This window comes from Aotus nancymaae, unplaced genomic scaffold, assembly GCF_030222135.1.
Source record: "Aotus nancymaae isolate 86718 unplaced genomic scaffold, 86718_ANA_hifiasm-v0.15.2.pri h1tg000040l, whole genome shotgun sequence".
In the NCBI taxonomy this organism is placed as follows: Eukaryota; Metazoa; Chordata; class Mammalia; order Primates; family Aotidae; genus Aotus; species Aotus nancymaae.
Genome location: NW_026988454.1, coordinates 29,490,478 through 29,517,447, shown reverse-complemented (window position 1 = coordinate 29,517,447; position 26,970 = coordinate 29,490,478). Strand labels below are relative to the sequence as shown.

At 42.5% G+C, this 26,970-nt stretch overlaps 1 protein-coding gene across 2 annotated transcripts in view; it reads left to right on the top strand.

The window, feature by feature from the left end:
- The first annotated feature begins 288 nt into the window (after nucleotides 1-288).
- ARFGEF3 (ARFGEF family member 3) overlaps nucleotides 289-26,970 on the top strand; it is a 172,780-nt gene continuing 146,098 nt past the window's right edge. Inside the window, exons 1-2 of one of the 2 annotated variants that reach the window (XM_064360641.1) lie at nucleotides 289-373; nucleotides 9,201-9,252. In XM_064360641.1, the coding sequence (XP_064216711.1) occupies nucleotides 289-373; nucleotides 9,201-9,252 (137 nt within the window). Of the gene's footprint in view, nucleotides 374-9,200; nucleotides 9,253-22,144; nucleotides 22,207-26,970 lie in introns of those variants that run through there. The other variant, XM_064360642.1, reaches the window with a different exon arrangement.

Sequence of the window (26,970 nt, the reverse complement as noted above, 5' to 3'; positions counted from 1 at the left end):
CCAGCCTCGCTACCCGGCCCCAGCCCGCAGCCGCCTCCGCCGCGGAGAGGAGCGCACCTGACCCAGGCGGTCGGGCGGGCGGGGCGGAGCGGCGGGCGGGGCCCGGGGCTGACGTGGCCCGCGGCATGGAGCGGGCGTGATTCATCAGCAGCCGCGCCGGGGCGGCATGGGGGCGCGCGCGGCGGCCGCCTAGGCGCCCAGGGCCAGGCAGCGGCTGCGTCCCGGTCCCGGCTCGCTTCGCCTGCGCTTCTCTCCTTGTGGGCGTCGGCCCGGCGCCTGAAGGTCAAGATGGAAGAGATCCTGAGGAAGCTGCAGAAGGAGGCGTCCGGTAGCAAGTACAAAGCCATCAAGGAGAGCTGCACCTGGGCCCTGGGTAAGCGCCCGGCACCTGCTCGCCGCGGCGGGAGGGCCGCGCGGCCGGGGCTGAACCGGCGCCTCCGCGCGTGGGGCTTTCGCGGAGCGTGGGTCATGGGTGCCGTTCGCGCGATGGCGAGAGTCGCCTCGGGGAATTGATGTGGGATTTGAGAGTCTTGGCTCGGGCGTGGACATCAGCCACGTCCCCTGCGGTCTCTTTCTCTGTCTAAAACCTTTCCCGGGAACCGCTGTCCTCCCCGCCCCGCAGGCGGCCCCCTTCTCCCGGTCCCCGCACTGGGGACGACGCTTCCCCATCACCGAGTTAGGCAGGACCCGGAGCCGGTGCGAATGCTGGGGCCTGAGGGCGAAGCGCCTCTGGGGGAAGAGGGAAGTTAAACCAACAACCCCGATGTGGAATCTTTGGCGAGTAGAACCAGGAAGGAAAGGCTTGTTTAATTTGATTTTCCCGATAGAGGTCAGTTTCCTAAGTGTTAGCTTTCATGGTTATTGCACATGAAAAATAACATACGGGCGGATATCATGTTACCTCTGCAATTCTGTTGTGGTCTGCCCTTCAGACAGGTGGGATTTCAGGTTTGTGAGCTGTGCTAGCATTGAAGTAAGTTCCAGGGAGCAAATTTATATTTCTCCTCAGACTCAGGTTGCAGAACTCAGCAGCGGAAAAAACGAAAGGACGTTTCAATTAGGCGGGGATTTGGGCATCAAAATTGTCAGGATGGTAGTACAAAGAGATCAGAAGCATACTTTGGGTTATAGTGATGCTTTTTAGAAAGGAAAGGCCAAGAAGAAGCCAGCGGAGCTCTGTGGGCTCCTCGCTTTGCCTTGCCGGAGCCTGATGTGATGCCTCAGTTGCCACTCAATTGAAAAATGAAATTGACTCCTTTTCCCTTGCAACCAAGAACCATCACTCTATGTCATGACACTGTGTATGCTGTGATGTAGCCTGAGACAGTGAAGAGCCTTTAGCAGACTTTCCACTAAATGTAAAATTCTGTGAGTGGTTTAGGTGACTCTTAACATGTAGATGGTCTTAATTCACATATGTTTGGGTGTGTGTACAGACAATTATAGCAACATCATTTTGTTAAACCTGTGCATATCATCATAAAATTATCTAGAATACTGTCTAGGAAGTTTGTCTTGTAGGTAGAATCAGCACTTGACCATTTTAGTTTACTGTGAAAGAAAAATGGACCAGATATATGAGAGAGCAGCAAGGCTCTTAAAGCCACAGTACTATTTTTGCGTTGCCATTGTCATTCAGCATAGTGCTTCGAAGCCAGATTCCAAAATGCCTCTAATGAAGGGTCACAGATGGCTGGGTAACATGATAAAGCAGGGCCCAATTGTGCTTTAAAAATGCCATTCCTAGTATACGTTATTATTTTGCTACAAATTAAGCAGATTTAGATAAACAGGGAGGAGGAGTGCAATCTAGTATTTTAATAACTTTGAATACTGACATTCAACATCTTATTATGTTAAACCACAACGTTGCTGAGTTTAGCTTCTTTAAAGCTATGGGGAAGCTGAGCACTGAGGCAGGTAGATTACTTGAGTCAAGCCTGAAAGAAATCAGCCTGAGTGGATGTGCTTCCTTTCCCAGTGATTGTTCCGTAATTAGCAAGACAAGACAGAAGTGCATGAAGTAGTTAAATGATAGTGCAGGGCATTCATTATGCAGTTGGATTGAGCAAACCAGGAAAACAAGTCAAAGAAGGGAGGATAAATATGGGGTCCATGAGTTGGAGGGGAATTGGTGTGAGCTGGTAGGGCTTTTGAAGTAGATTTCACATGAAGAATGGGGAAGCTGTGGGTTCCTTCTTTCCTTTGCTTCTTTATTTAGCAAACATTGATTAAGACCTCCCTGGTACTGAGCTTGGGATATATGGATAAATAAAATGTCCCCTATAAGGAGTTTGTTAGAAGGGCATACTGGAAACATGAACAAAGGCATGGAGATAGGTTTTCCTGTTGTCTTTCCCACTCGAGTCCATTTCCACTGCCCGTCGCTGTTTAGATTACAAAACACCTGTCACTCTTCAACCCCCATAATTCATTTCTAGATTAAAGTATAAATTCCTCAGAATGCTCTTCAGAGTTTAGCCCCAGCCTCTATTCTTGTCACTCCCCAACCAAGATTCGACAGTCTAGTGGCAGTCAGCTGCAGCACTTTGTTGAACATGCTGTGCAGGGAATTCCCTTTTCAGACTCTGCCATTTACAACTTGTTTAGGAAACATTCCCTCAGCTCCACAATAGGATCAATTGCTTGCCTGGGTTCAGATCCTTGCCTTCACTCTCATCGAGTACCTACTACTTTGGATAATAGTTGATTGTGTGCACAGGTAGGCTCTTATGGGCAGTATAAATTGACAGATATGTTGGGTGCAAGAGACAAAAAAAAAAAAACGAGTTTAAGCTGACTTACGCAAAGCAGGATTTCTTTACTCCTTTAACTAAGATATCCCTTACAAGAATATCTGTGATTTAGGAGTTAGACACTGTTTCAGGGATCTTGTCCTGCTCTTTGTGGATTGACTGACATGCTCTGCATGGGTCTCCACAGTTTTGGTCTCATGAATCAACACACTTAGACTGTCTCATGAAAAGAGGCAACAATAAACTTAGACCATCTCAGGAAAACAGGGCTCATCCCCCATTTAGACCATCATGAGAGGAGCAGGTCAACCCCTACTTAGGTCATCATGAGAAAGGGGAGTTATCTCTCATTTAAACCCTCATGAGAGAGATGGGTAATTCTCCACTGAGACCTTCATGGGAGAGAGGGGTCTCCCCACTTAGACCCTCATAGGAGCAAGGGGTCATCCCCCACTTAGACCATCATGGGAGAGAGAGGTCATCCCACTTAGACCCTTATGGGAGAGAGGGGTCATCCCCCTCTGAGACCCTCATGAGAGAGAGGGGTCATCCCCAACTTAGACCATCATGGGAGAGGGGTCATCCCCCTCTCTGAGACCCTCATGGGAGAGAGATCATCCTTTACTTAGACTCTCATGAGAGAGAGGGGGCATTCCACACTGAGACCCTCATGAGAGAGAGGGGTTATGCTTCACTGAGACTGAGACCCTTATGGGAGAGGGGGGTCATTCCCCACTGAGACCTTCATGGGAGAGAGGGGTCATTCCTCACTGAGACCCTCATGGGAGAGAGGGGTCATCTCCCTCTGAGACCCTCATGGAAGAGAGGGATCATTCCCCACTGAGACCTTCATGGGAGAGAGGGGTCATTCCTCACTGAGACCCTCATGGAAGAGGGGTCATCCCTTACTTGGCCCCTCAGGAGAGACAGGGTCATTCCCCACTGAGACCTTCATGAGAGAGAGGGGTCATCCCCCTCTGAGACCTGTGGGAGTTCAGTCAGGGTGGTGGCAAAAATATTAAGGGAAAAATATTAGAGAAAGTTATAGAAAAAAGTCACAAACCTTCTTGGAAGGTTAAGAAGTTTGCATAGTTTCAGTAGAAGTTTCAGCTAAAGGCAGCATTACCCTCTTTACCTTTAGTTGATAAGAAAAGCAAATAGCTAGGAAATGTGGGGGAGTTTATCTGAATAACTTGTTTACTCATGTGGTTCTATAACCTTGGATCATTCTGGCTGGCTCTCTTGGGGCAAAGTCAACCAGGGATATTAGCCACTAATGGTATTTGCTCTAGGCCTCAGAACCTGTCCTTTAATCTCTTCACTCTAGCGATGTTGACTCAAAGGTTTTGTTATTTAATGTGTGCTAAATAAACGCCAGAGAGGCCAGCTTGTTGGGGCTGCAGTGGCTGTTATCTCTTTACAGCACTCTCCTCGAGTGCCTCTAAATGGCCACGGACACTCAGCCCGCTTTTACACTGAAAATCTGTGTCTGAGTGAATTTATTCATCCGTCATTGAGTCAGGGTCTGCAGGACAGACCCCCTCGGGTGGTGACCCCAACAGACCCTAATGGGAGAGAAGGGTCATCCCCCTCTGAGACCCTCAAGGGAGAGAGGCATCATCCCTCTCTGAGACCATTTTGAGATAGATGATCATTACAATATTTAGACCATATCAAGAGAGTTGGACTTTTCCAGTCAATCCTGCTTGATCCTTGGTTTCCCTTGTTCTCTTTGTCCTGATGGTTCATATGAGTGTCCTTGAACCAATCCTCTAGCCAAAGAATGGAATGGAATAACTAGCTTAGGCCTCGGCCACAAGTTCCACTGAAATCCAGAGCTGGGGAAAAATGGTTTCCTGGAAGTAAATTAGGATGCTCCTTCAGAAGGCAGGGGAATGGATACTGGTCAGTCAAAACAATACCTGTCAGCAGTGTAGTGAACTCTTGAGCACAGGGACTGTTGTTTATGCCGCTTTGGTTGCTTCTGCACCTATAGTGGAAAGCAGATGTTCAATAAGTAAATCAATACTTTACTTGAGTTTTAAATAATATTCATCTTTTTCTATTTATAAGAGTTATATATGTTCATTTTAGAATGTTGCAAATAATGGAACAGCATAAAGAAAAATTTAAAATAATCTGCAGTCTCCCTACCCAGAGATAACACTGTTGACATCTTGGAGTCTTTCCCTTTTGCAAGAGGTCATACCACATATGGCATATTGTCATGTGTTTTATAACTTTAGCATCTTCTTCTACTTTATCTACTTTGTCATTACACTTCTCTGAAAATTAGTGTTAATGGCTGAAGAATAACTAGCAAGGCATATTCTCTTTATTTAGGGCTATCTGGTTGCTTTTGTCGGTGAGGAATGGGCCTGGCCAGGGAGTAGAAAAGAATGTACTGGATGAAGGGTTAGCTTGGAGAAAGGCAGAAAGATCTTCAGGAACTGGCAGTCCTGGGGGCTTGTGAGCTAGGCTGTGGTAGGATGAAATAGAATGGCAGAAGAGGAGAGCTGTCAAGTCCTCCTTTTGGAAGATTTTAGTATTTTATATCTATCAGAGGCCTTGTGCAGGATGGATGTGGGAGCAGGGAAAGAAACTAGAGGCACAAAGGCCAAGTAGGGGAAGAGGGAACATCTATCCAACCAGCACCCTTCTCTCTATCACCCACCTGCTTTTTCTTTCAGCCTGCTTTTTTTTTCAACCAAAAAACCAACGTTTTTGGTTGTTACTTCACAGCCAAACTCCTTAAAAAGTCTAGAAATTGTATCTGCGTTCTCACCTTCTACTCTCTCTTCATCTCACTGTCATCTGCCTTTCACCTCCATCATCCCACCAACTTGCAGTTACTGAAGAACAGTAACACACATCGCCATCCGGCTGGCAGATCATTCTCACTCCTATCTCACAGGTCCTCCCAATGACACTGGACATACCTGGGCACCTGCTTTACCTTGACTTCTATGACCACACCCTACCAGTTCCATCTTGGTTCTTGAGCCACTCTGTCTCCTTTGCCAGCTCCAAATTCTCTCCCCAGTTGTAAATATTTGAGTTTCTCAAGGGTTAGCTTTGAGCCCTCATCTCTTACTCCCAGCTCTTCTGGAGTTGAACACACATATACTGACAGCTTCAGCTCCATTTCTGAGAATGTGATGCTAGTGTTTGTGTAACTAGTCCACACCAGTGGTCTGAAACCCGCACCCTGCAACATAGCTACCTACTGAACATCTCCACCTGGATGTCTCGCAGGCACTCAGCTCAATAAGGCTCAAAGTGACTGTGTGCTCTTCCCCACGTCCACCTTATTGCCAAACCTCACTCACCTCTAGTGTTTCTAAATGATCAGTTGATGCCATCACCTGTCCAGCTGCATTAACCTGAAATCCAGAGTCGTCCTTGATACATTTCTGTAATTTGCCACCTTACCTAGTCCATCACCCAAGCTCTGCTCATTTTACCTCTTAAATATATCTCAAGCCTGTCCACTTCTTTCCACCTCTGTTGCCAGCTCTCCAGAATAAGCTATCTTCCATTTTTACTAGACTTCTGCAACACCCTCCTAACTACTCCCTCCTTGTTTGCTCTAGTTCTTTTTCCCCACGTAGTGTCACCTTGGAAACCCCAATCGTTCCATGATACGCCATGTTAAAACACTGAATGGCATCCCATTAGGATAAAAGCAAAAGTCCCCAGTGCATTCTGTCCAGCCCTACCTGGCCTGGCTCCTACTTGCCCCTCAGCCTTGTCCTATGCCACCCTCCTCCTTGCTCTCTGAATTTCAGCCACACTGATCTTTCAGTTACTCAGATGGGCTGTGCTCCCTTACTTCATTCATTCAGCAAATATTTAGTGATTACCTACCGTGTGCCAGGTAGTGTTCTAAGTGTTAGAGATAACATGGTGAGCAAAACAGGCAAAATGATCCTGTCTTCCCTGATTAGAGTTTACAGACTCTTGGATGGATGACAGCCAATAATCAAGATAAATAAATAAAATATACATGACAGCAAAGAGAGTGATAAGAGCTAAGGGAAAACATAAAACTGAAGAAGATAAGAGGTGCCTGGAGTAAAGGGGGAGTTGCCATTTAAATAGGGTATTCAGGGATATTTACCAAAATATACCAAAAGGGAGGCTCTTAGTTGGGAAAATATCTGATGGCTTCTGGAAAGAGCAAAGAGGCCAGGGGGCTGGAGCGAGGGGAGAGAAGTAGGAAACGAGGGCTGAGATCATGAAAGTCCTTGTTGGGCTCTCTACGGATGAGATGGGAGTCATTTGGAGTGGAGGAAAGAAGTGCTCTCATTTGGGTCTTGACAGGGTCTCTCAGGCTACTGTGTTAAGCAGAGACTGCAGCTTCCAGGGCAAGCCCCAAATCTGGGAGCCCAGGACAGGGGCTGGTACAGGTGAGAGAAGGTGGCAGCTTGGACCCGAGTGGCAGGACGGAATCGGGAAAGATGTTGGGTTCTCCAAGCATTTCAAACTTATTATTCCCTCCACTTGGAGTGCCCCCTCCTTATCTGTTTTAAATATATCATTTTTGGTCTCATCACCCCCAGCAGGAAAATGTGACCTCACAGTCCACAGTAGGACCTCTTGTTTCACTTTTGCCCAATTCCCTATATTTTCCTTCTTGGCATTTATCATACTTCGAAATGAGAATGTTCATCCATGAATTAATGGACCATGTCTGTTCTCACCACTGTGTCCCTAGCCTAGGACCTGGTCCGGTATTTAGTGGGAGAATCAAAGAAGGGAGACAGGAATTGGCACTGGCATCTAAGGACTGTGTCAGGCCCTTTATGATCATGATCCTATCAGCTCCTCACAAGCATCTCAGGAGGAAGGTGTCATTGACTTCTTTCTAAAGGTGAGGGAACTGAAACTTACAGAAGATAAGTGACCTGTCCCCATCCCACAGTGTCACAAGCTGGAGTGGAACGGGGACTGGAACCTGGTTCTCTTTGCTTTCCTTGTTGATCCTTCCATGGTGCCCTCTCCCCAGCTACCATTCTGTCCTGAGTGCTTATAGCAAAGCTGCAGGCTGTTTTCTCCTTGACCTTTAGATGCTCTCTGCCTTGGTTTCCACACTTATCTCACATGCCTGGGAGTCTTACTGCACTTAGAGGCATAGGTTCATGGGGGCTGCTGTGTGACTGCCTTTTCTCTTTTCCTTTTCTTCTAGCTCGCTCTTAGCCTTGCAGAGCTGGGCACCGTTACACAGCCTTAATTGGCTACATTTCCCTCTGACCTGTGGGAAAGCCATGCTGATCTGGTTGGTCAGTGTTACTGCCTCTCCTTGGGGAGCAGTATCGGCTTGTCCTGGGTGCCAGTCCCTGCCGTGTTAGCTGGTGCACTGTGCTGGCCTGTGTGGCCTTTGAGCTGCTTCCTGTACCTGCATCTCAGGGCTTCCCTTTCTTGTCATCCTGTCTCATCTTAAGCATTGACACTTCAGTCATTCATCTTCCTCCATTGGCCTTGTCTTCACAGTACCAAGTACCCTGCTGAACTCATCTTTCTGTTCTGCTGATTGTTTTACTGAAATCCACTCTTTTGCCCCATTGGCCACATCAAGCCCAGATCCTATCAGGCCTTTCTTAGCCTTGAGTCTCTCATCTATATTTCATGTTTGTTATTCTCTCTGATCTCTGAGCAAGGTGGGAAGAGATGTTTCCTTCCCCAGTGAAAATAATTCAGATAGACAGGGCTTGTTGACTCTAAGGAGTTAAGAAAGGGGTTAACACAATTTGAGCTGCAAGACTGGAGACAAGTTGGAATGATTGAAATAGAACAGTTTTTTAGGGAAGAGACTGGTGAGTTTTTCATTATCTCTAAAATTGGAGGCAGCAATAGTGTGAAAAATCCACAAACAATGGTGAAGTATTGACCATCCAGGTTGGATTAATGAGATTTGGGTGTGAGCCTTCCAATCGGTATCCTAACCATACTGTGATTTTTTTAAAAAAAATTAATATACCATGTCACAAATGTGTGTGAGAATAATGAGATGCTATGTAAGTGCTTTGTGAACTTGAAAGTCTTTCACAAGTATGAGTTATTGTGTAAGGATATTGAAACAGTATTTTCAAGGAAATAGCTTTTTTTTCTCTATTTTTATTGCAAGAATATAGTATCTTAGTCAGTTGTAACTAGATTCAATGGTTCAGGTTAGGAATTTATTCGTTCTTTATCTGTATAGGGAAATGTGCCCTAATTTTTAACTTTCCGCTCCCCAGTAGTTTGCAAGATCCAGGGAAATCTCTGGGACTCTCAAGGAAAAAGGACTTTAAAATATGAAGGACTTGCATGCAGATAATTGAGAACTGACTAATTTATAATTAGAGGAATTCCTGGGGAAAAGAGAAACAGAGAAATTTGTGTACAGTGCATATTCTCAGTGCTTAGATGTTTATTTTTAACTTTATAATTTTCATTTTGCAGAAACTCTGGGTGGTCTGGATACCATTGTCAAGATCCCTCCACACGTACTGAGGTAGGAGATGGACATTGAATAATATCATAGAAGTCAAAATTGTCCACTGTATTTTCCTCAAGGCCCAGATAACCACACTGGCTTACAGCATGTCTTAGTTTGTTTTGTGCTGCTATAACAGAATTCTACCAACTGGGTAATTTATAATGAACAGAAATTTATTGATTCATGGTTCTGGAGGCTAAGAAGTCCAAGATCAAGGGGCCACATCTAGTGAGGGCCTTCTTCCTTTGTCATTTCAAAGGTTAGAAGGACAAAAAGAGGCTAGAACAGAGGAGAAAAAGGGACTGAACACACCCTTTTATAACAGCCCCTACTCCTGTGATAACAGCATTAATCCATTCATGGGTCAGAGACCTCATGGCCTGATTACCTCTCATTAGGCCTGACCTCCCAATACTGTTGCATTGGGGATTCAGTTTCCAACACTTAACTTCTGGTGGGGACACATTCAAACCATAGCATAGCATTTTACTTGCTGACTAAAGGCTTCTTTGCACCCGTGAGCTGGGGTCTTTCATGAGGTTAGCATTATGTGAACCTGATTGCATTAGCTCCACCTATCTGTGGCAGGAATAACGTCAGTGACCTAAAGGAACCAGCCATGGAAGTCCATGGTAAAAGGATCAAATTGGTCAGGTAGAGACATGACCAAACCTTACATGAAGGAGTAGAAAGAAAATCGTATTATCTCTGATGAGGATGCAGTCCTACACCAGGTAGTGTGGATTTAAGCTCTGATTGGCGACCTTGGCTGGACATCATTTAGCAGGTTGTGAAGTCCACAGCCGCATACAGCAGTCCCCAGGCAGTGAACCTATTTCCCCACCTTCTTCACCTCCCCCATACCTTCCCCCAACTCTCATTGAGAGAGAAATGCCCGCCCTCTGTAGGAAAATTGGAAAGAACTATAGAACAAAAAAGGAAGTTGTCCATAACTACGTCACCTAAGGATAACCCTGAAAACAGTTTAATAGAATTTCTTAAATGTCTTTTTCTATGCACATATATTTTTATAAATTAATATAAAATTTTATTTATGACTTTGTTGCCTGCTTGGTTTCTTTTACTCAATACCATATGAAGAATATTTTCTAATGCCAATATATGTTCTTCAAATTAAAATGTTACGTATACTTCCATTATATGGCTGTAGCATAATTTATTTAGCAGTTTTCTTATTATTCAACATTTGGGCTGTTTCCAGGGCTTTCTTTGAGATTATAAAATATATTGGACTATAACCCTTTGTTGAGTATGGTTTCTATGTTGTCAGGATACTATGATTGATTAGATATTTTCTCTCTTATTAAGTAGATTGAACAAAATTTATGTTTCTGTCTTTTTAAAAAATTCATTACTTTTCCTATAGTAGCTGCTACAGGTTTACATATTGTAAGGGAACCCATATGTTAAACTAAGTGCACTTTTGTGTGTACAAAGCTTATACATGAACAGAATGTCTGGCAACAACATGTTTGTCTAGTGGAGAGGTGCAGCTAGGGTGTCCAGCACATAGGAGGATGTGAGGACTTTCTATGAGCTGTGAAGGCATGGGTAATTTAAAAGAGTCAATTTCCTGGCCCCCAACTTCTATAAGTTCCCTTTCTTATAATGGATTTGCTTCAAAACTGTTGTTGCCACGTCTCCTTTTCCACCTCACTTTCTGCTGTCACTCTGCTCCTGCTTGACAGAGAAAACCACAGCTGTTACCCACCTTGTGTCTGACAGTAGTGGGTTGCCCTAGGGTACAGAGATCTTGTCCCACCCACAAGGGATTGTAAAAATATTAGTGTCCATATTGGTAAAGGGAGTGATTATAAGGACCAGGAAACACGTCATTTTTCAAGTTAGGTAGTTTTAACTTCTTGGCTTTCAGCAATATTGAAGGAACTATAAGATGATAGACAAAAAGATTTTTTTGATAATGTCTCTTTCATTTCCTTAGTATTTATGTAAACAAGGTTTCTTATTGTTTGCAATTATAAAAGTGAAAAAGAATGGGTGTGTAACTGGTGCCAAATTCTACCTTATTATGTAACAATAGGAAATTCTTGATCATAGGCATATGAACTAATTGGAAATATAAACAAACGCCATTTCTTTAGAAATGCATTTTTAATAAAAATGTATTTTCCATGTTAACCATCTCAACATTCGATAAATAATTATTAATTTTTTTGGACCAATTTTGTGCATTAGTAATGATTGCTTAAACTAGAATAAAATGGAATATTTTTAAGCCTTATGGTTACAGGAAATATTTTAAATATTACTTTATACATGTTCTTAACAGAGAAGTATAGTAGGGAGATTAATAAAAACCTTTCTAGCATTAAAATATATTGGAGAAAACTTTTGAGGGAAATGGAATGGAAATATAAGTTCAAAGAGAAAAATAACAATACAGCTTTTTTTTACTGTTAAAGAAGAGTTTGTTCACCTTTTTTTTGATGGATGAAGGTGTTTTTCAAATTGCTGTGATATTCACAAGATACATTTCAAGAGTGATATGTTTTAATTTGAAATTTTAGTGATTCCAGTATTCCAGAATTACAGCCTTCACAATTAAAATTATGATGAAAAAGTTTGAATGCTAACTTAAAATATGTGAAAAACAGAATCTTAACATTTTCTTAATGAGAGTAAAAGAGTTTGATAAACTCTGCTCTAAAGGTTGTTTCCTCATCCAAAGTTTAACCCAGCACTGAGGTTTTCCGTGGTTCTGGGTTTGTGATAAAAGGTCTGTCTTCAGTGTGAAGAGAACAGGGTGGTAATAATACCGGAAGAGGTTTCTGCCCCACTGGCTAGGAATGTTTAAAATTGTTAGGCACATACATATATTTAGAATTGTTATAGTCTCCTGCTTAACTGATCCCTTTATCATTATATAATGACCTTCTTTGTCTAGTGTTCATGTGTATGTGTGTGGCTAGATCAGCCGGAGAGAATATAGTTTTATTGTGTCCAAGGACATATTTTTGGTTCTCCTTGTACTCATTTGGCTTTATTTTATCCAGTGATCTTTTGCTTTACCCCAGAGCCAGCTAAGTATCTTTTGCACCCATGGGAACTGTTCACAAAATTGGTGGGAGGGGTGCCAGATGAGATACTATGGATGAATATATGCATATGTATATGTCTTTACATATTTTCACTATTATTAGCAATTCAATGCAGAGTATTTCCCCTAATGATGAAGATTATCCTAATGTACAAAGATACATCATCATCTTGTATTCAAAAGAATGGACATTATTATATTTCAGATGCACAATGAGATCTATCAAGCATTCTTGTACAGAGAATTGAACCATATGAATGAGACACAGCAGATGTGAGCCTTGCACTAAAAGGTGTTGTTTTTTTTTTTTTTAATTCTGAAGGAGGAGAATGAAGATATACAAAATGGAAAACATTGTGATATGGTAGCAAATGTAAATTTATTATAGACTTTTATATGGATAAAGAGGTTTTAGTTTGTGATTCACAATAGTTAGGAGCTTCTCAAAGCCTCTTCTAAGATACAAGAAGCCATAATTAGAGCAGAAAAGAGATGGAATCAATACTAGCCTGATTTACTATTCCATGTTATCATTAGGGAAATGATATAAGGAGGAGACATACAGTAATGGGCTTTTCCCCCTGTGTTGTAAATCAGTCCTTCTTTAATCCTTTGGTTCATCTTTCAAGCACTTTAAACCACGAGAGCATTTACTCTGTTAAATCATTATGTTTAATGTGGCATCCTTCTATTTGAGCATCTACTAAAAAAAAAAAAAAAAAAATTCCAGGCACTGTAAATATTTGTCTGCTCATTGTGGAGAATTTGGATATGTTATTTTTTCTTCCACTGTGCTTACATTTAATCTATGGGAAGGAAACCAAGTTTATAAACTATCTCTTGCATTCTTCTGATTTTGAATTCAGATTTAGTTTTCATTTGTGTAACAAATTATCACTTAGAGGTGATTATTTGAAGATTTTTTAAATTGTTGTTTTGGAAAGGGCTACAGAGATCATTCATATAATCTTGAATACCTTTGTTCTTCTTTTTCCTATTTTTCTCTTTTGCCATTGATTTGTTAATTTCATGTTAAATATATTCCCATTTTCATAATTACTAATATTGTTTTGGTCAATTGTGTACGTTAATAGTGGTAGCTCAAATCAGAAGAATCCTTGAAGAGCCTGTCTTGAAATTGAATCCTTGAGAGACCTATGTTGTATTTTATCTTTCCATTTGCCATTGATTGCTCTAAGGACTTTTGAATGATTAAGTGACTGGTGACTGGACTCAGTTATGCATAGAACATTCTAAGAGAGATGGTGATGATTAAGTATTTTAGATGGAATTAAGGAGATCGAGAGACTGCTTATTTGTGCCGAAGGCTTTGTCACTGATTAAGTGCTCACGTTGTTCATGTGGTGAGCAACAAGGGCAGGAATTAATGCAGAGCCCATTGAGATTCAATGTCAGGGAGGGAGCGAGGTCCAGGGAATATGTACTGTGGAATATTTCCTGGCTTTATTAGTGGCTAGTCACTTGAAAATCTTTCCACCTTCCTGCCCTTAGTCCTGCTTTTGGTTTTGGGGTGAGTTTTAAGGGTCCTTATCTTCCTCCATGAGGAGCCTGCAACCTTGCTATCTTTGCTCCTCTTTTCCCTTTTCTTAAACTTCAAGGGCTTCTTACATGCATCTTTTCAGGGTTGAATAAATCTATGAATTAGTGGGCTACTATGGTATCCTTACACTCAAGAAGCCATCGAGCTCAGGCTGTGTCTTAGAATCATCCTCCCTATGCCCTTTTTGCTTCATAAGCAAAATTCAATTTAGGATGTTCCCTGATAGTGACAGATTTGGTGAAAAATATGACCAAGTACAGTTGCCATTCATCATCACTGAATCCATCATGGTTATCCACTGGTTTTTCAACCAAGTAATAACATAAGACTTGGAGACTACCGATCAAGAACATGTAGAATATTCTGCAGTTGTTGAGTAGAGAGGGTGGGCTATTCTGGCTCTCTATACTTTTGTGTTTTCATAATGGTGAATATCAGCCTTTTATTTCCATGTTTAAAACTCCCTTGAGCATTGCTTGTAGGCCCAATCTAGGGATGATAAATTCTCTCAGCATTTGCTTGTCTGGGAAAGAATTTATTTCTCCTTCATTTATGAAGCTTACGATTGCTGGATATAAAATTCTTGGTCGAAATTTTTTTTCCTTCGTCTTTCAGTATTTCAAAAATGTCATTTAGTTCTCTTCTATCCAAGAGGTTCCTGTTGAGAAATCCACTGTTAGTCTGATGGGGTTTTCTTTATAGGTGACTAGATGCTTTTCACTTGCTGATTTTAAAATTCTTTCACTTTTACTTAATTTTTTTATCTTTATTTTTTGAGACAGAGTCATGCTCTGCCACCCAGGCTGGAGTGCAGTGGAGCAATCTCAGCTTACTGCAACCTCTGCCTCCCAGGTTCAAGCAATCCTCCCACCTCAGCCTCCCTGTAGCTAGGACTACAGGCATGTGTCACCACACCCAGCTAATTTTTTTTTAGTTTGTGTTTGCTTGTTTTGGTAGAGATTGGCCCAGGCTGGTTTCAAACTCCTTGACTCAAGTGATTCACCTGCCTCAGCTTCCCAAAATGCTGGGATTACAGGCATGAGCTACCACACCTGGCTCACTTTTACTTTAGACAGTCTAATTATAATACGCTGCAGTGAAGTCCTTTTTGCAATGTATTTTTCTGGGAATTGCTGGGCCTCTTGTATCTGGAGGATCTGTCCAAATCTCTTGCCAGACTTGGGAGATTTTCATCAATTTTTTCCTTAAATAGATCTTTGGTCTTTCTTTTCCCTCAGGAATACTGATAATTCATAAATTTGGTTGCTTTATATAGTCCCAAATATCTCAAAGGCTTTGTTCATTCTTTTTTCCTTATATTTTGCCTGACTGTATTATTTCAAAAGACCTGCATTCAAGTTCTGAGATTCCTTCTTCTGCTTGGTCTAGTCTATTACTGAAGCTTTTGAATATATTTTGTAATTCCTTCAACGAATTTTTCAGTTACAGAATTTTTTTAGGATATCTATCTCCTTGGTTAATTTTTCATTCATATCATGAATTGATTTTCTGATTTCCTTGTATTAGTTTTCAGATTTTTCTTTCATCTCATTGAGCATCTTTAAAATCAATATTTTGAATTTTTTATCTGACATTTCAAGGAATTGTTTTTGGTTAGAATTTATTGGTGGAGAATTGTTGTGTTCTTTTGAGGGTGTCACATTTCCTTGCTTTTTATGCTTCCTGTATCTTTATGTTGACTTATATGCATTTGGAGCAAGGGTAGCTTTTTATTTTTGAATTTGTTTTTGTTGGGCAGGGGGACTTTTTCTCTTGAAGATGTGACTATGATGTTGGTTGTCTAGGGTTTTACTGAAGTCATTCCCTAATCCTCACCATTCTTATGTCCTGGGCCATGTCATAAGATGAAATATAGCATACTTGTCATGACTCCTCTTTCTTCCATATGCCAAAGCCAAGACCAAAACCACAGGTCTAGAGGTGTTTGAATAAGTAGCCCAGTAGCTCCCCTTCATATTTGAGCAGTAAAATTTTAGGGGGACATGTTCTGAGCTGCTGTCTTCATCAAGATTGTCCACTATGTGTCTTATAACATCCAGCCTTTCTCACTTTTGTATCCTACTTATCCTTGAAGATGTGATGAGGTATCCTGAAGTCCTTCCTCAGTCTCCTAGGTAGAAATGATATTTCTCTGCTTTGTGTCTTCACCATTCTCCTTACATAATCGTATCATGAAGCTCATCAACCACATTGGCAGTTGTTTGCAGATTCTGTTCTCAAACCCTAGCCTCAAGGAGCTCAGCTAGACAAATTACTCAGTTTTGTATCTCTTAGCTCAGTGGCTTATAAATGAGGGGTGAAACTGCTTCTCCAACTTTACATCACATGTCTCAGAGAGCCACTGCCTTCATCTCCTAAATTCTTAGAAAATGCAGTATTTGAAAGAATCTGTGACAAAACAGAATCTAAACTTTGGCAATAGGACTTCTAATATCTTACTGACTGAGAGGGCTCGTCTTAAAGAGTAGACCCAGAAGCCCAACACCCAATCCATTGACCTCAGCTAGTGTAGACTTAAATCCTGTGCCCTCTACTTAACTAAAGCCCTGCCCCACCTAATGTATATTAGATCAGACGGGGGGAATGTAGTGGTGGTAGTAACCAGGACTCTGGCCAATATTCTATGCCAAAGGATGCTAAAGATACAGAGGTTTCAGTTGTCAGTAGATTTCCATGAAAAGTCCTTGGCCACCCTTCTAAAGGACAGGAGAACCTCCACTCCCATCCTGCCCCAATCCAGGATTGTCTCTTTCTTCCTTCCAGGTCACTTGCAACAGGGCTGGTCCAGGTGAGATAAAACTGACAAGGGAATCCTGGAGCTATTTTGTCAAATGGCAGCCATTGGCAGCAAACCTCTTGTCGGCATTACGAGGTGCCCCTTTATGAACGATCCCAGTGATTATCCTAGCCATAACCCAGCCATTTTGCTTACTTGCTTCTTGATTTTTCAGAACCAACTTCAGCGTAATTGCTTTCTCTTGCCAGTTATACTTTCCAGAAAGACTCTAATAGCTTTTTTTTCTTCCCATTTGTCATTGTATGTGTTCTACTCTTTTTCCTCCCTGGCTGATCCTCTGCCTGGCCCTCTGCTTCATTTTGCTTGCCTGGTCCAGACACTTCATTCAGTTCAGATAATGACATATTCCTCCTTGTCTTGACATGGGGACCTACTGATTTTTCATGCAGGGCATGACCACATTCATCAGTGTTTATACTTGCAAAGAACCATACATAACAGCTTCCCATTCCTCATATGGTTTTATTTTAATTGCTTTTATGCTGCATTGATCTATTTTAGTGCTTTAGTTCTGTCCCATGAACCCTGAGTGACTTCTGCAAGATATGAGATGTTTTTTGTTGTTGTTTGGTTTTTGTTTTTTAGAGATGGAGTTGCACTCTGTTGCTCAGGCTGGAGTGTAGGAGCACAGTCATAACTCACTGCAACCTGCAACTCCTGGATTCAAGCAATCCTCCTGCCTCAGCCTCCCAAGTATCTAGCTAGGACCAAAGGTGTATGGCACCACACCCAGCTAATTTTTAAAAAATTTTTTGTAGAGATGGAGTTTTGCTGTGTTGCCCATGCTGATCTCAAATTCCTGACTTCAGGTGATCCTCCCACTAGCCTCCCAAAGTGCTGGAGTTACAAGTGTGAACCACCATGCCTAGCAGTTTTTTGGCTTTAACTGAAGAAAGAAATATGTCTGCATCAACTGGGAAGAACTTTGTACGATTTAAAATGATGAGGACGGCAAATACCTCAGCTGTTTTTGGCACACAGTTTGAGTCTCATCAGTATTGTTCCTGCCTTTCTTATGTTATGAAGAAGTGTTAGACTCCCCTTGCTACCTTCCACTGTCAGGAGCAAGCAGAGGATGCTGGTGTAGAATTTCCAGTTCATGTTTTTGGCTTGTGCTGATGAATGGAGGATGTGAGCATGCTGGACGGGGGCTTCACATTATTCTAGGTAGATTACAAACATCCCTGCTTCTCTTGGATGTAAACTCATCTTGAGTCTCCTCTTCCTCCATTCTTCCTTTCCTCCCTACTATAGCTGACTTCTCTTTGCAGAATCACACAAATGTAAATGAGTTTTGGTCCTGTTGAGTCAAATTCTGTTGAGTTTTGCGGGTTCTGCACAGTAAAAAAAAAAAAAAAGGAATGGGAACTTTTAAGATACTTTGGTTAGTCCAAGCCTGGCTCATTTTCAGATTTAGTGAATTCTTTATCTCAGCAAGCTGTGACAGGCAATATGGAGAATACATTGTCAGTCTTGCTGGGCTCTGTGGGAACCTTGTAAATGAGCAAGGGCTTGTTCTGGAGGAGACCTGAACTGTTCTAGCTTTCTGAGATTAGGCTTGCCATAAACAGGTGACCATAAAAATCTATCTGCAAGGAGAGAGTGACACATGGACTAGCGTTTAGCAGTGGAGGTTGCCGAAATCCATGTTAGAAATCAAGGTGCTCTGAAGATCTAGTTTCTCTTTTTCCTTTCCCTGCTGCCATGGAAGACAAAGAATATTCTTGTTTCCTTTTAACATAGTCTAAGTGATAATTCCATACTATTTCCATACTTGCAAACAGCTGCTTCTGTGGGCTATCTGCCTGTTGTAACCCAGTCCTAATGGTTTCCGTGTTCTATTCCGGTTGATAAGGAAGACCTGCAATTAACTCTCCATTACAAAGCCTCTCCTTGTTAATAGCCCTGACCTAAAAGCACTTTTTAAGAGATGCAGTCATCACTTAAAGAAGTCACCACTTAAAAAATAAGTGCATAAATCACCCAAGTTAGTGTGTAGGGGGTATTGGCTTGAGTGATATTTTAGGATGTGCACAAAATATAATAATGTTCAGAAACAAGCCATGGCCCCTCATCTTTTATGACCATCAGTTGATGACTTGCTAACACTTAGCTTTAAACATTAAAAAATCCACTGGAAAAAAAAATAACAATCCTGTCAGGCCTCCAAGTCCAAGCCTGGCCATTATAGCCTTGGTGACCCACACGTACACCTCTGGATGGTCCCCAGGAGCCAGAAAGTCTTAAGTAACCACAAGAAACCATGTGGCCACAGAAAGAAGTGAAACAACTTGTTGCTGCTTCAACTAATTGCTCTCCTCCTGCAACCTGCAATCATTGTTCCTGCTCAGCCTTGCGGAATTTCCTCCCTGGACATTGGGTTTCTCAGGACCCCCACCTCTGTAACTATGTAATTTACCTTACCCTCCCCTCTGCTTGCAACTGATACCCCTCACCCTTATGATCATGCCTGTTTGTAATAGATGACCCCCACCCTTGTGACTATGCATCCTGTGATGCCCTTCCCCTCCCCAAGATAGATTACTGACCCCTACCCTTGTGACCATGCATCCTGTGACACGCTTCCCCTCCCTAAAATAGGTTACCACCTTTAACTGACTACTTGCCCCAACCTATAAAACCAACTCCTATCCCACCGCCCTCCACTGACTCTCTTTTCGGACTCAGCCCACCCGCACCCAGGTGAATAAACAGCCATGTTGTTCACACAAAGCCTGCCTGGTGGTCTCTTTACTTGAACAACGTGCCTAACAAATCCAATCATGAATTTTTGTTTCATAGGCCTCTTCATTCCTTTTTTTGTTTTGTTTTGTTTTGTTCTGTTTGAGACAGAGTCTCAATCACTCTGTTGCCCAGGCAGGAGTATAGTGGCACAATCTGGGCTCACTGCAACCTCTGTTCCTGGGTTCAAGCAATTCTCCTGCCTCAGCCTCCAGAGTAGCTGGGATTACAGGTATCCACCACCACACCCAGCTAATTTTTGTATTTTTAGTAGAGACAGGGTTTTGCCATGTTGGCCAGGCTGGTCTTGAACTCCTGGCCTCAAATGATCTTCCAACTTCAGCCTCCCAAAGTGCTGGAATTACAGGTGTGAGCCACGGCATCCAGCCTTTTCTCCCTTTTGGATGGAATAAAGATTGGATTTTTGCGTGTGGATTATTCTATAAATTGTTTTCATCATAAAACTGTGCCTTTAAGGCAAAGTAGTCCCAAATTTCCTGCTTTTATTTCAAACTATGCCTCTGTGAAATTGTTTATATTGATGAGTTATACAAATGGATTCCAAGAGATGGAGAGGGACCTGAGCTCATCAATTTCGTGATGTCAGTAGCTCCATAGGGGCATTTACATCTTTCTTTTTCACCCTCTAGGACTTCTGGGAGAAGGCTGGGTGCAGACTAGAATCATATTTTGTTTTCTTGGAAACCTTTGTTTATTATTAAGTATTTTATATTTTTGTATATTTGCTGCATATTTATGTATAGTTGAATTGTATGTAAATCAGTAGGATTATGTAATTACATAATTCCCTGATGTATCTTTCTCAAGTTAAGTCTGATACATGTGATACAGGAGATCTCCCTTTACCTATTCTATAGTCCATACTTCATTAATATGATGCTTCTTAATGTATTTAATAGCCTTATAATTCACATTTCCCATCTAAATTTGGGACACATGAGAGCACAAGTTAACATTTTCAAACCTTTACCAAGTGTCAGGGACTTTTACTATATATATGCTGGCCTCACTCAATCTTGACAGCACTTTCTTGTGAGACAGTGGGCACACTGAGGTTGGAGAGGCTATTGCAGCTGGCCTCGCTCCTTGAACCAGTCCAGGGCAGAGCCAGGGCTGCTGGACCCTTAAGATCACCTTCTTAATTCACTATGGGGTATTAGCTCTCCGATTATTTGACTTAATACAGAAGTTTTTTTTTTATTATTATTTGTAATTTATGGGAAGAGCTGAGATACATACAATTAAATTTCATGTAGTAAATGACTTGATGAAGCACCATTGTTAAAAAAAACCTAGAAAATCTGCTATATTTCGCCATTGCCCACTCACAAGTGCAGTTTATCAATAAAGGATTATAGATTAGACCACTTTGTTTCAAACAGCTTTACATGGAATTTCCAAGGAGCTAGTACTTTTACAAGAGGGTTGTTCTATATTCAGATTGAGGGGAGTGTCATGAATTATTAGAGCTATTAAGATTAGTGTATATCCCCAACTTTTCCAGGAAATGACCTAAATTGACTTTACCTCTCTGTAAGGCAGGAGGAAACTTTAAGATAAAGGAGACTCTAGTATGGAATTGATGAGAATAGCCACTGGGGAAACCTGAGTAATTATGTAACTAAATAACTAACTCTTACCTCCCCACCTTCTGCTGACTTGAACAAGGGAAAAGGGTAACAATTAATATGGTTTTTTAATAAAGGTTAAGGTGAGCAAAACTGAAGAATTACTGAGAGAAGATTTAGGATAGGGCTCATTTTTAGGCCTAAAGGAATGCTTCTAGAATATTTAAGTGAGAGCAGACCTACACCAATTTTCAATTTAATGAAGTCCAGAGAGAATTGTTCTATTTAAAATAATGTTTTGTTTTTTTTTTTTCCCTGAAACTGTAACTGCCCCATGGTGTGCTTTATTTTATAAATCCTATTTTGTTTTTCTGTATTGACCAGCTGGGAGAAAAACCTTCAAAAACAAAAGGGGTTTTGTATGCATATTTCAGAGGCTGTTGGTGGGACAGAAGCCAGGAAACTGGGTCCAGCTGTGCTTGGGGGTGGGAGGAGAAGGGATCCCAGAGTGGGAAGGGCAGAAGGAGAGAGCTGAACACAGAGGACTGATTAGGTGGAAGGGCTGCTGGATTTACCCCCAACTCTGAAATAAAGCTGGGTATGGAAGACAAGGCCAGCAACACCACCTTTGCTGAAAATGGGGAGGGTAGCATTCGTGCATTTCAGAGGTAATAAACAGATGTAATTTACAGTCAACAGGAAGGTTTAAGAAAAAAAAAACCGTTGTTAAAGGTGCGCATGCCCAGGCATCCAGTGCAGAGTATGTTCTTACGAATGTTTGCTCGAGATAATAGTCTCACTGCGCTCAGTTCTGCATGTTGACATCTCTATCGAAGGGATCTGGAGAGTGTGATGCTGAGTAGGAAGACAGGGTGGGGACTGAGCTCACGTGGATCAGGCAGTTGGCAACGGGGAGCAGGTGGCCCGGGTTTGGAATCAGAGCCAAACACGCAGCGTGGTGCGTGCTGGAAACGCAGTGAGGAACAGGACGCGCTCTCTCCTCTCAAAGAGCTCGTCACTTGCTGAAAAGAAAGCAAAGAGGTCATCATAATACACAGGCCAAGTCCTGGTTCTCCCTCGTCTGCCTGTTGGGACCTCGAGCTGGTCATTTTGCTTGTCAGTTTCTATAAACGGAGATGGAAACAGGAAGGTGGGGAGGTGCTTCTGTTTCCCCAGCATGGTAAGTCTGGCGAGACCCCATTGCAGGTCACAGAGGTGGCCTCCACCTCCCCTGTGAGTACTCAGCATATGTCTACTCTGGGTCTGTCCAGAGAATGGCCTTGCTCCTTTGTGTCTCCCCTGCACTGGGGCAGGAGAGCAGCTCCCACCCACAGGGCTCGCTCTCAGAACCCTCGTGTGTTACTGATGTGGACTGAGGCAGCACTTCTCAAACTCTTTGGTCTCAAGACCCTGCACATTTTTAAAAAGTATTTATCCCACAGAGCTTCTATTTAAAATTTGGATTATGTCGGTTTACCATATTAGAAACTAAAACAAAATGCTTAAAATTATTCATTAAAAATATTAGCAAACCCATTCCATGTTAATATGATATAGTTTTAATGAAAAATAACTACTTTTATTATACTTCTAACATCCTCATGGCTATGGAACAAATAGCCCCCATCTCCCTAAACAATGTAGTCCTTGCTGGGTTCTTATGAAGATTACGTAAGATAGAAAGTAAGACGGCAGTTCGCAGAATGTACAACAAATCGTGAATGAAATGTCTCTAGTAAACAGGCTCACAGTTTTCTGGCAGTCTGCAGCATGATTAAGGATTTCCCCCTCCTGTGCTGTGTTTCAAAGTGTGATTTTAGATAGGAAAACAAGAAGAAAGTCCAGATAAGACTCTGGATTTAAGTAGTATTATTTCCTAGTCCTGTGACTATAAAGGGACCTAACTGGTTATTGGGAATTATAAGCAAATCTGCCTGAGCAGGCAAGATCTGGAAAACTTGACTATGGCAGTCTTAAGTGTTCTTTAAAATAAATTCTGGTGTCTGAAAAAAAGGGAACTGGGATCTAATGCTGCTCTATCAGTGTGTTCTGTTTCCATTTTTACTTATAGACTCAAATTTCTTTGAGCTGGCCTCTCTCGTGGCAGTCCATGGATGAGGGTGGCTGTTGATGGAGCTATGGGTGGGACAGAGGACATCACATTTCCAGTAGTACTGCAACACATACGTCCCTGAAGATAATGCTGTGGTTTTATTTTTAACCAGAAAATATTCAGGGGCTTTCTTAGTTTAGGGGTTAATTATTGGCATTTTAAATTCTCTAGGACTTTCATCCTTTTCCAATGGAGAAACCATTACTTGCCTACCCAACATCCAACTGCTCCCGAGCCCCATACCAGGTGTAGGATCTGCCTTCATTATCAGCCCCGTGCTTCTAAGGAGGCTGGCCACGGGCTTGCCCTGCATCAGAATGTGAGAGGGGTACCCGCTCAGTCTTGTGAAAGTGAAGTCCTTTCTTCCTCCAAAACGTTTCACATTCAAATGATGCTTGGAGCAGCTATAGCTGTTTGCAGCTGTGATAAAAGCCAGCCAGGGAATCAAGCTGACACATGGCGGATGCGAAGAAAGATAAAAAGGTCCTCCTGGCTGTGTTAAGGGAGCACTGAATCACCTAAACCTGGAGCCAATCTGCCTCCTTGTTTAGGCCACTCAGGGAATTGGACTTTCTCTTACTTGCAGCTGAACACGCCCTAATTGATGCACCCTCCCTAAAGGAATTATCACAACCCATAGGACCCAGAGAAGGGAGGCTAGCTCAGGCGTGTGCAACTGCTGTAACCAATCTGAAGATCTGTGGTAGGATTCTTGTCTTTGTGTCTGGCTGTCTTTTGACCAATTTATTCTGTAATTTTATGTGTAAGATAAAGAGTTGAAGTTTTAAATTAAATGGTTGGTACCTTTGATAAGATAGGGAGGAGAGCTGAGATATCTGTGGTGTTTACAAGGTATGGGACCTTAGACGTGGGGCTTTGGGTTTCTTTTCACCCCTTGAGCATGCAGATGTATATTAGAGCTTCGACCTGCCTCCATAAATTACTGATTTACTTGTAGGCTCTCCCATCCAGACCCCAAACTCCATCATCCTTATACCCATGGCCTCTGGTGCAACACAAGACCTCCAGTAATGAGAGTTACCAATTATGGGGCATTGTTCTATGCCAGGAATTATACTAATGGCTTGGCATGCATTGTCTTATTAATGTTTACCACAAGTACAATAGGTACTAATATAATCTGCATTCTAATGATAAGAGCACTGAGGCTTGAGTGATAAAATCACTTGCTTGGGGTCCCACAGCTAATATATGATAGAGGTTCAAATATAGGTCTGACTTGAAAATTGTTCTCTTTTTCTTCAATGCGTATTTGTTGAATATCTGCCATTTAGATGTGTTAGAATAGGAATTGTTGTTCCTATTTATTTCACCTTTCACCCTTGAGAAATGTGTTAGGACAGAGGACACATATGTCATACTTGAATATTGCTTCTCTGGAAATAGGCCTTAGTGGAGTATGTGACTTACAAATGTGTTCAGTTGTCAGCAAGGGAAAGCCTAACTAGCAGTGGTTTAAATGAGATGGGGTCATTTTCCACATGTAACAGGCTGTCTGGAGGTCACCTTTCGGCACTGATATCGCCAGGATTCTCTTGGCCTTCCATTATATCTGCCTCTTTGTGCACAAAATGGCTGTGGCAGCTTCGGATATCACATCCCCATCCAGAAAGAAGTCCGAAAGACTGAAGGCAGAAGGGCAGAGCCAACTAAGCAGGTCTGGTCCATTTCGTTGGTAAAGCAAAAGTTCTTCCGAGGTTACAAGGGAGGCAGGAAAAGTGGAAAACAGGATTGTTGGGAAAGGCTCACACCAATCCTGATCTACCACTTGGAGCTGACCATGCTGTTGGGCAAAATAAATTGGACTCTGGTCACTAAGGAGAAGGCTGCTGACACTGCCAGCCACACATCTGAAAGTGGAGGCTGTTAGAATTTGAAGAGGTGGTGGAGACATCCCCATCCTGCAAGCAAAACAACTGAGACTTGTGGGCAACACAAGTGTCTGAGCCAGAACAAAAGAAAAGGGCTTGTTTCCCTAGACTCTGCTGCTCTTCTCACTGTGCTGTCCCTTTCAAAGCTTTTACTTATCTCCTCTGCAAGTTGTTCCTCTCATCCTTTTTTTTTTCTTTTTTTGAGATGAGAGATTTGCTCTTGTTGCCCAGGCTAGAGTGCAGTGGCGTGATCTCGGCTTACCACAACCTCTGCCTCCTGGGTTCAAGAGATTTTCCTGCCTCAGCCTTCTGAGTAGCTGGGATTATAGACATGCACCACCACACCTGGCTAATTTTGCATTTTTAGTAGAGATAGCATTTTGCTGTGTTGGTCAGGCTGGTCTTGAACTCCTGACCTCAGGTAATCCTCCTGCCTCAGCCTCCCATAGTGCTGAGCCACCGAGCCTGGCCCTCTCATTCTTTTGAAGGAGGCTGGGGAGGTCAGAACCTTCCTAGTATCTGGTAGATAGAAACTAAGCTTCGGAGAGAGCCAAGTAACATGCCCAGGATTATCCCCTACTTCTGTTCAGAGCTAGACTATGGGAGGGAGTTGGACCAGAGTGCTTTTCACAGACCCCATTGTCCTTCATGATACCTTGACCCTTTATGGTCTCTCTCCCTGTCCTGGAACAGTGAGGCTCCTTGCTTAGGTCCCCTGGGCTTTCAGATGGGTAGGTATAGCTGGCTTGACACCTGTGCAAGGAAGGCTCTGGCTCTCAAGGAACAATTGGGTAGAGCCCAGCCTCCATAAGAATATTGGGTCCCTGTGTGTCCCTGGGGAGGAGAGAATGCCGTCTAGTATAGCCATGAAGAGTGGTGATGCTCCGTAAACTTGAGTCTGAACGTTTCTCTCCAGGCTGGTCTGACCCTGTCTTTCAGTCCAGTTCCTGGTTCAGTCCTCTATGGCCTGTTTCCACCTTTCCACGCTGGGACAGAGTGTGCCTTGGTGCTTTCAGACACATTGGGGGAAACACTGTAGCCCATCTCAGCATCCACCTGATGTGAATAGTGTGTCCAGTCACCCTGGTAACAAGGCATTGGATGTAGCCAGCAGCAGGTGTAGGTGAGCGAGTCAAGTGCTCCTAGTTTTCCTCAATTTAGGAACTTCTCTCAATTATACTAGGATGGGAAATGAGTGTGTTTGGGGGAGTTTAATCTAGGGAAAGGAAAAACACCTGTCCTGAGCTAAAGGCCGCTACATAATAGGATTTTGCTATAAAATAATAGAGTAGAATAATTATAGTGTTTATACTACTTGAGTATTTGTTTACTGACAGATTGCCTTTTCTTCCATGTGAACATTTTTATTAGCTTCCAGGACCTTAGCTGGTTTTCATTGGTTTTTGTGGGCACCTACATGTGTAGTTCTGCAAGCTTACTAAGTCTCTGTTTGGACGCAGGGCATTTACAACCACTCCCGCTGCAAATGATGGTGCTGCATTTGCTTTTTGTGGCGTCTGTTATGAATGGCGAGAATAACAACATCAGGCAGACTTAGGTTCCCCACTGTCTCTGGCCCCTTAAGTAGAATCTGTCCTGTTCTCCACAGTCCCTTTGTCATGCCCTGCGTTGGGATAGTTGTCAGGCAGCTTTTACTGTCTTAGTTTGACTGCCTTTTGCTCTTGAATCATTGCACTAAGAGAACAGTCTGCTACTGTTTAATGTCTTCAGTGCGTTAAAAAAAAATACTGGGCATATTTGTTTTTCTTCCAGCACATGTCTCATTTGGAAAGGTCATGCATTTATATAGTCGACTTGCTATTATCCTGCGTGGATGAAGCAGCCCATTGCTGATGTATTGCTATATATACAGCTGCCTTCGGGGTGACGAGGCTATCAGGCAGTTGCAAACAGACTAAAGGGCACCTGTTGCGCCCAC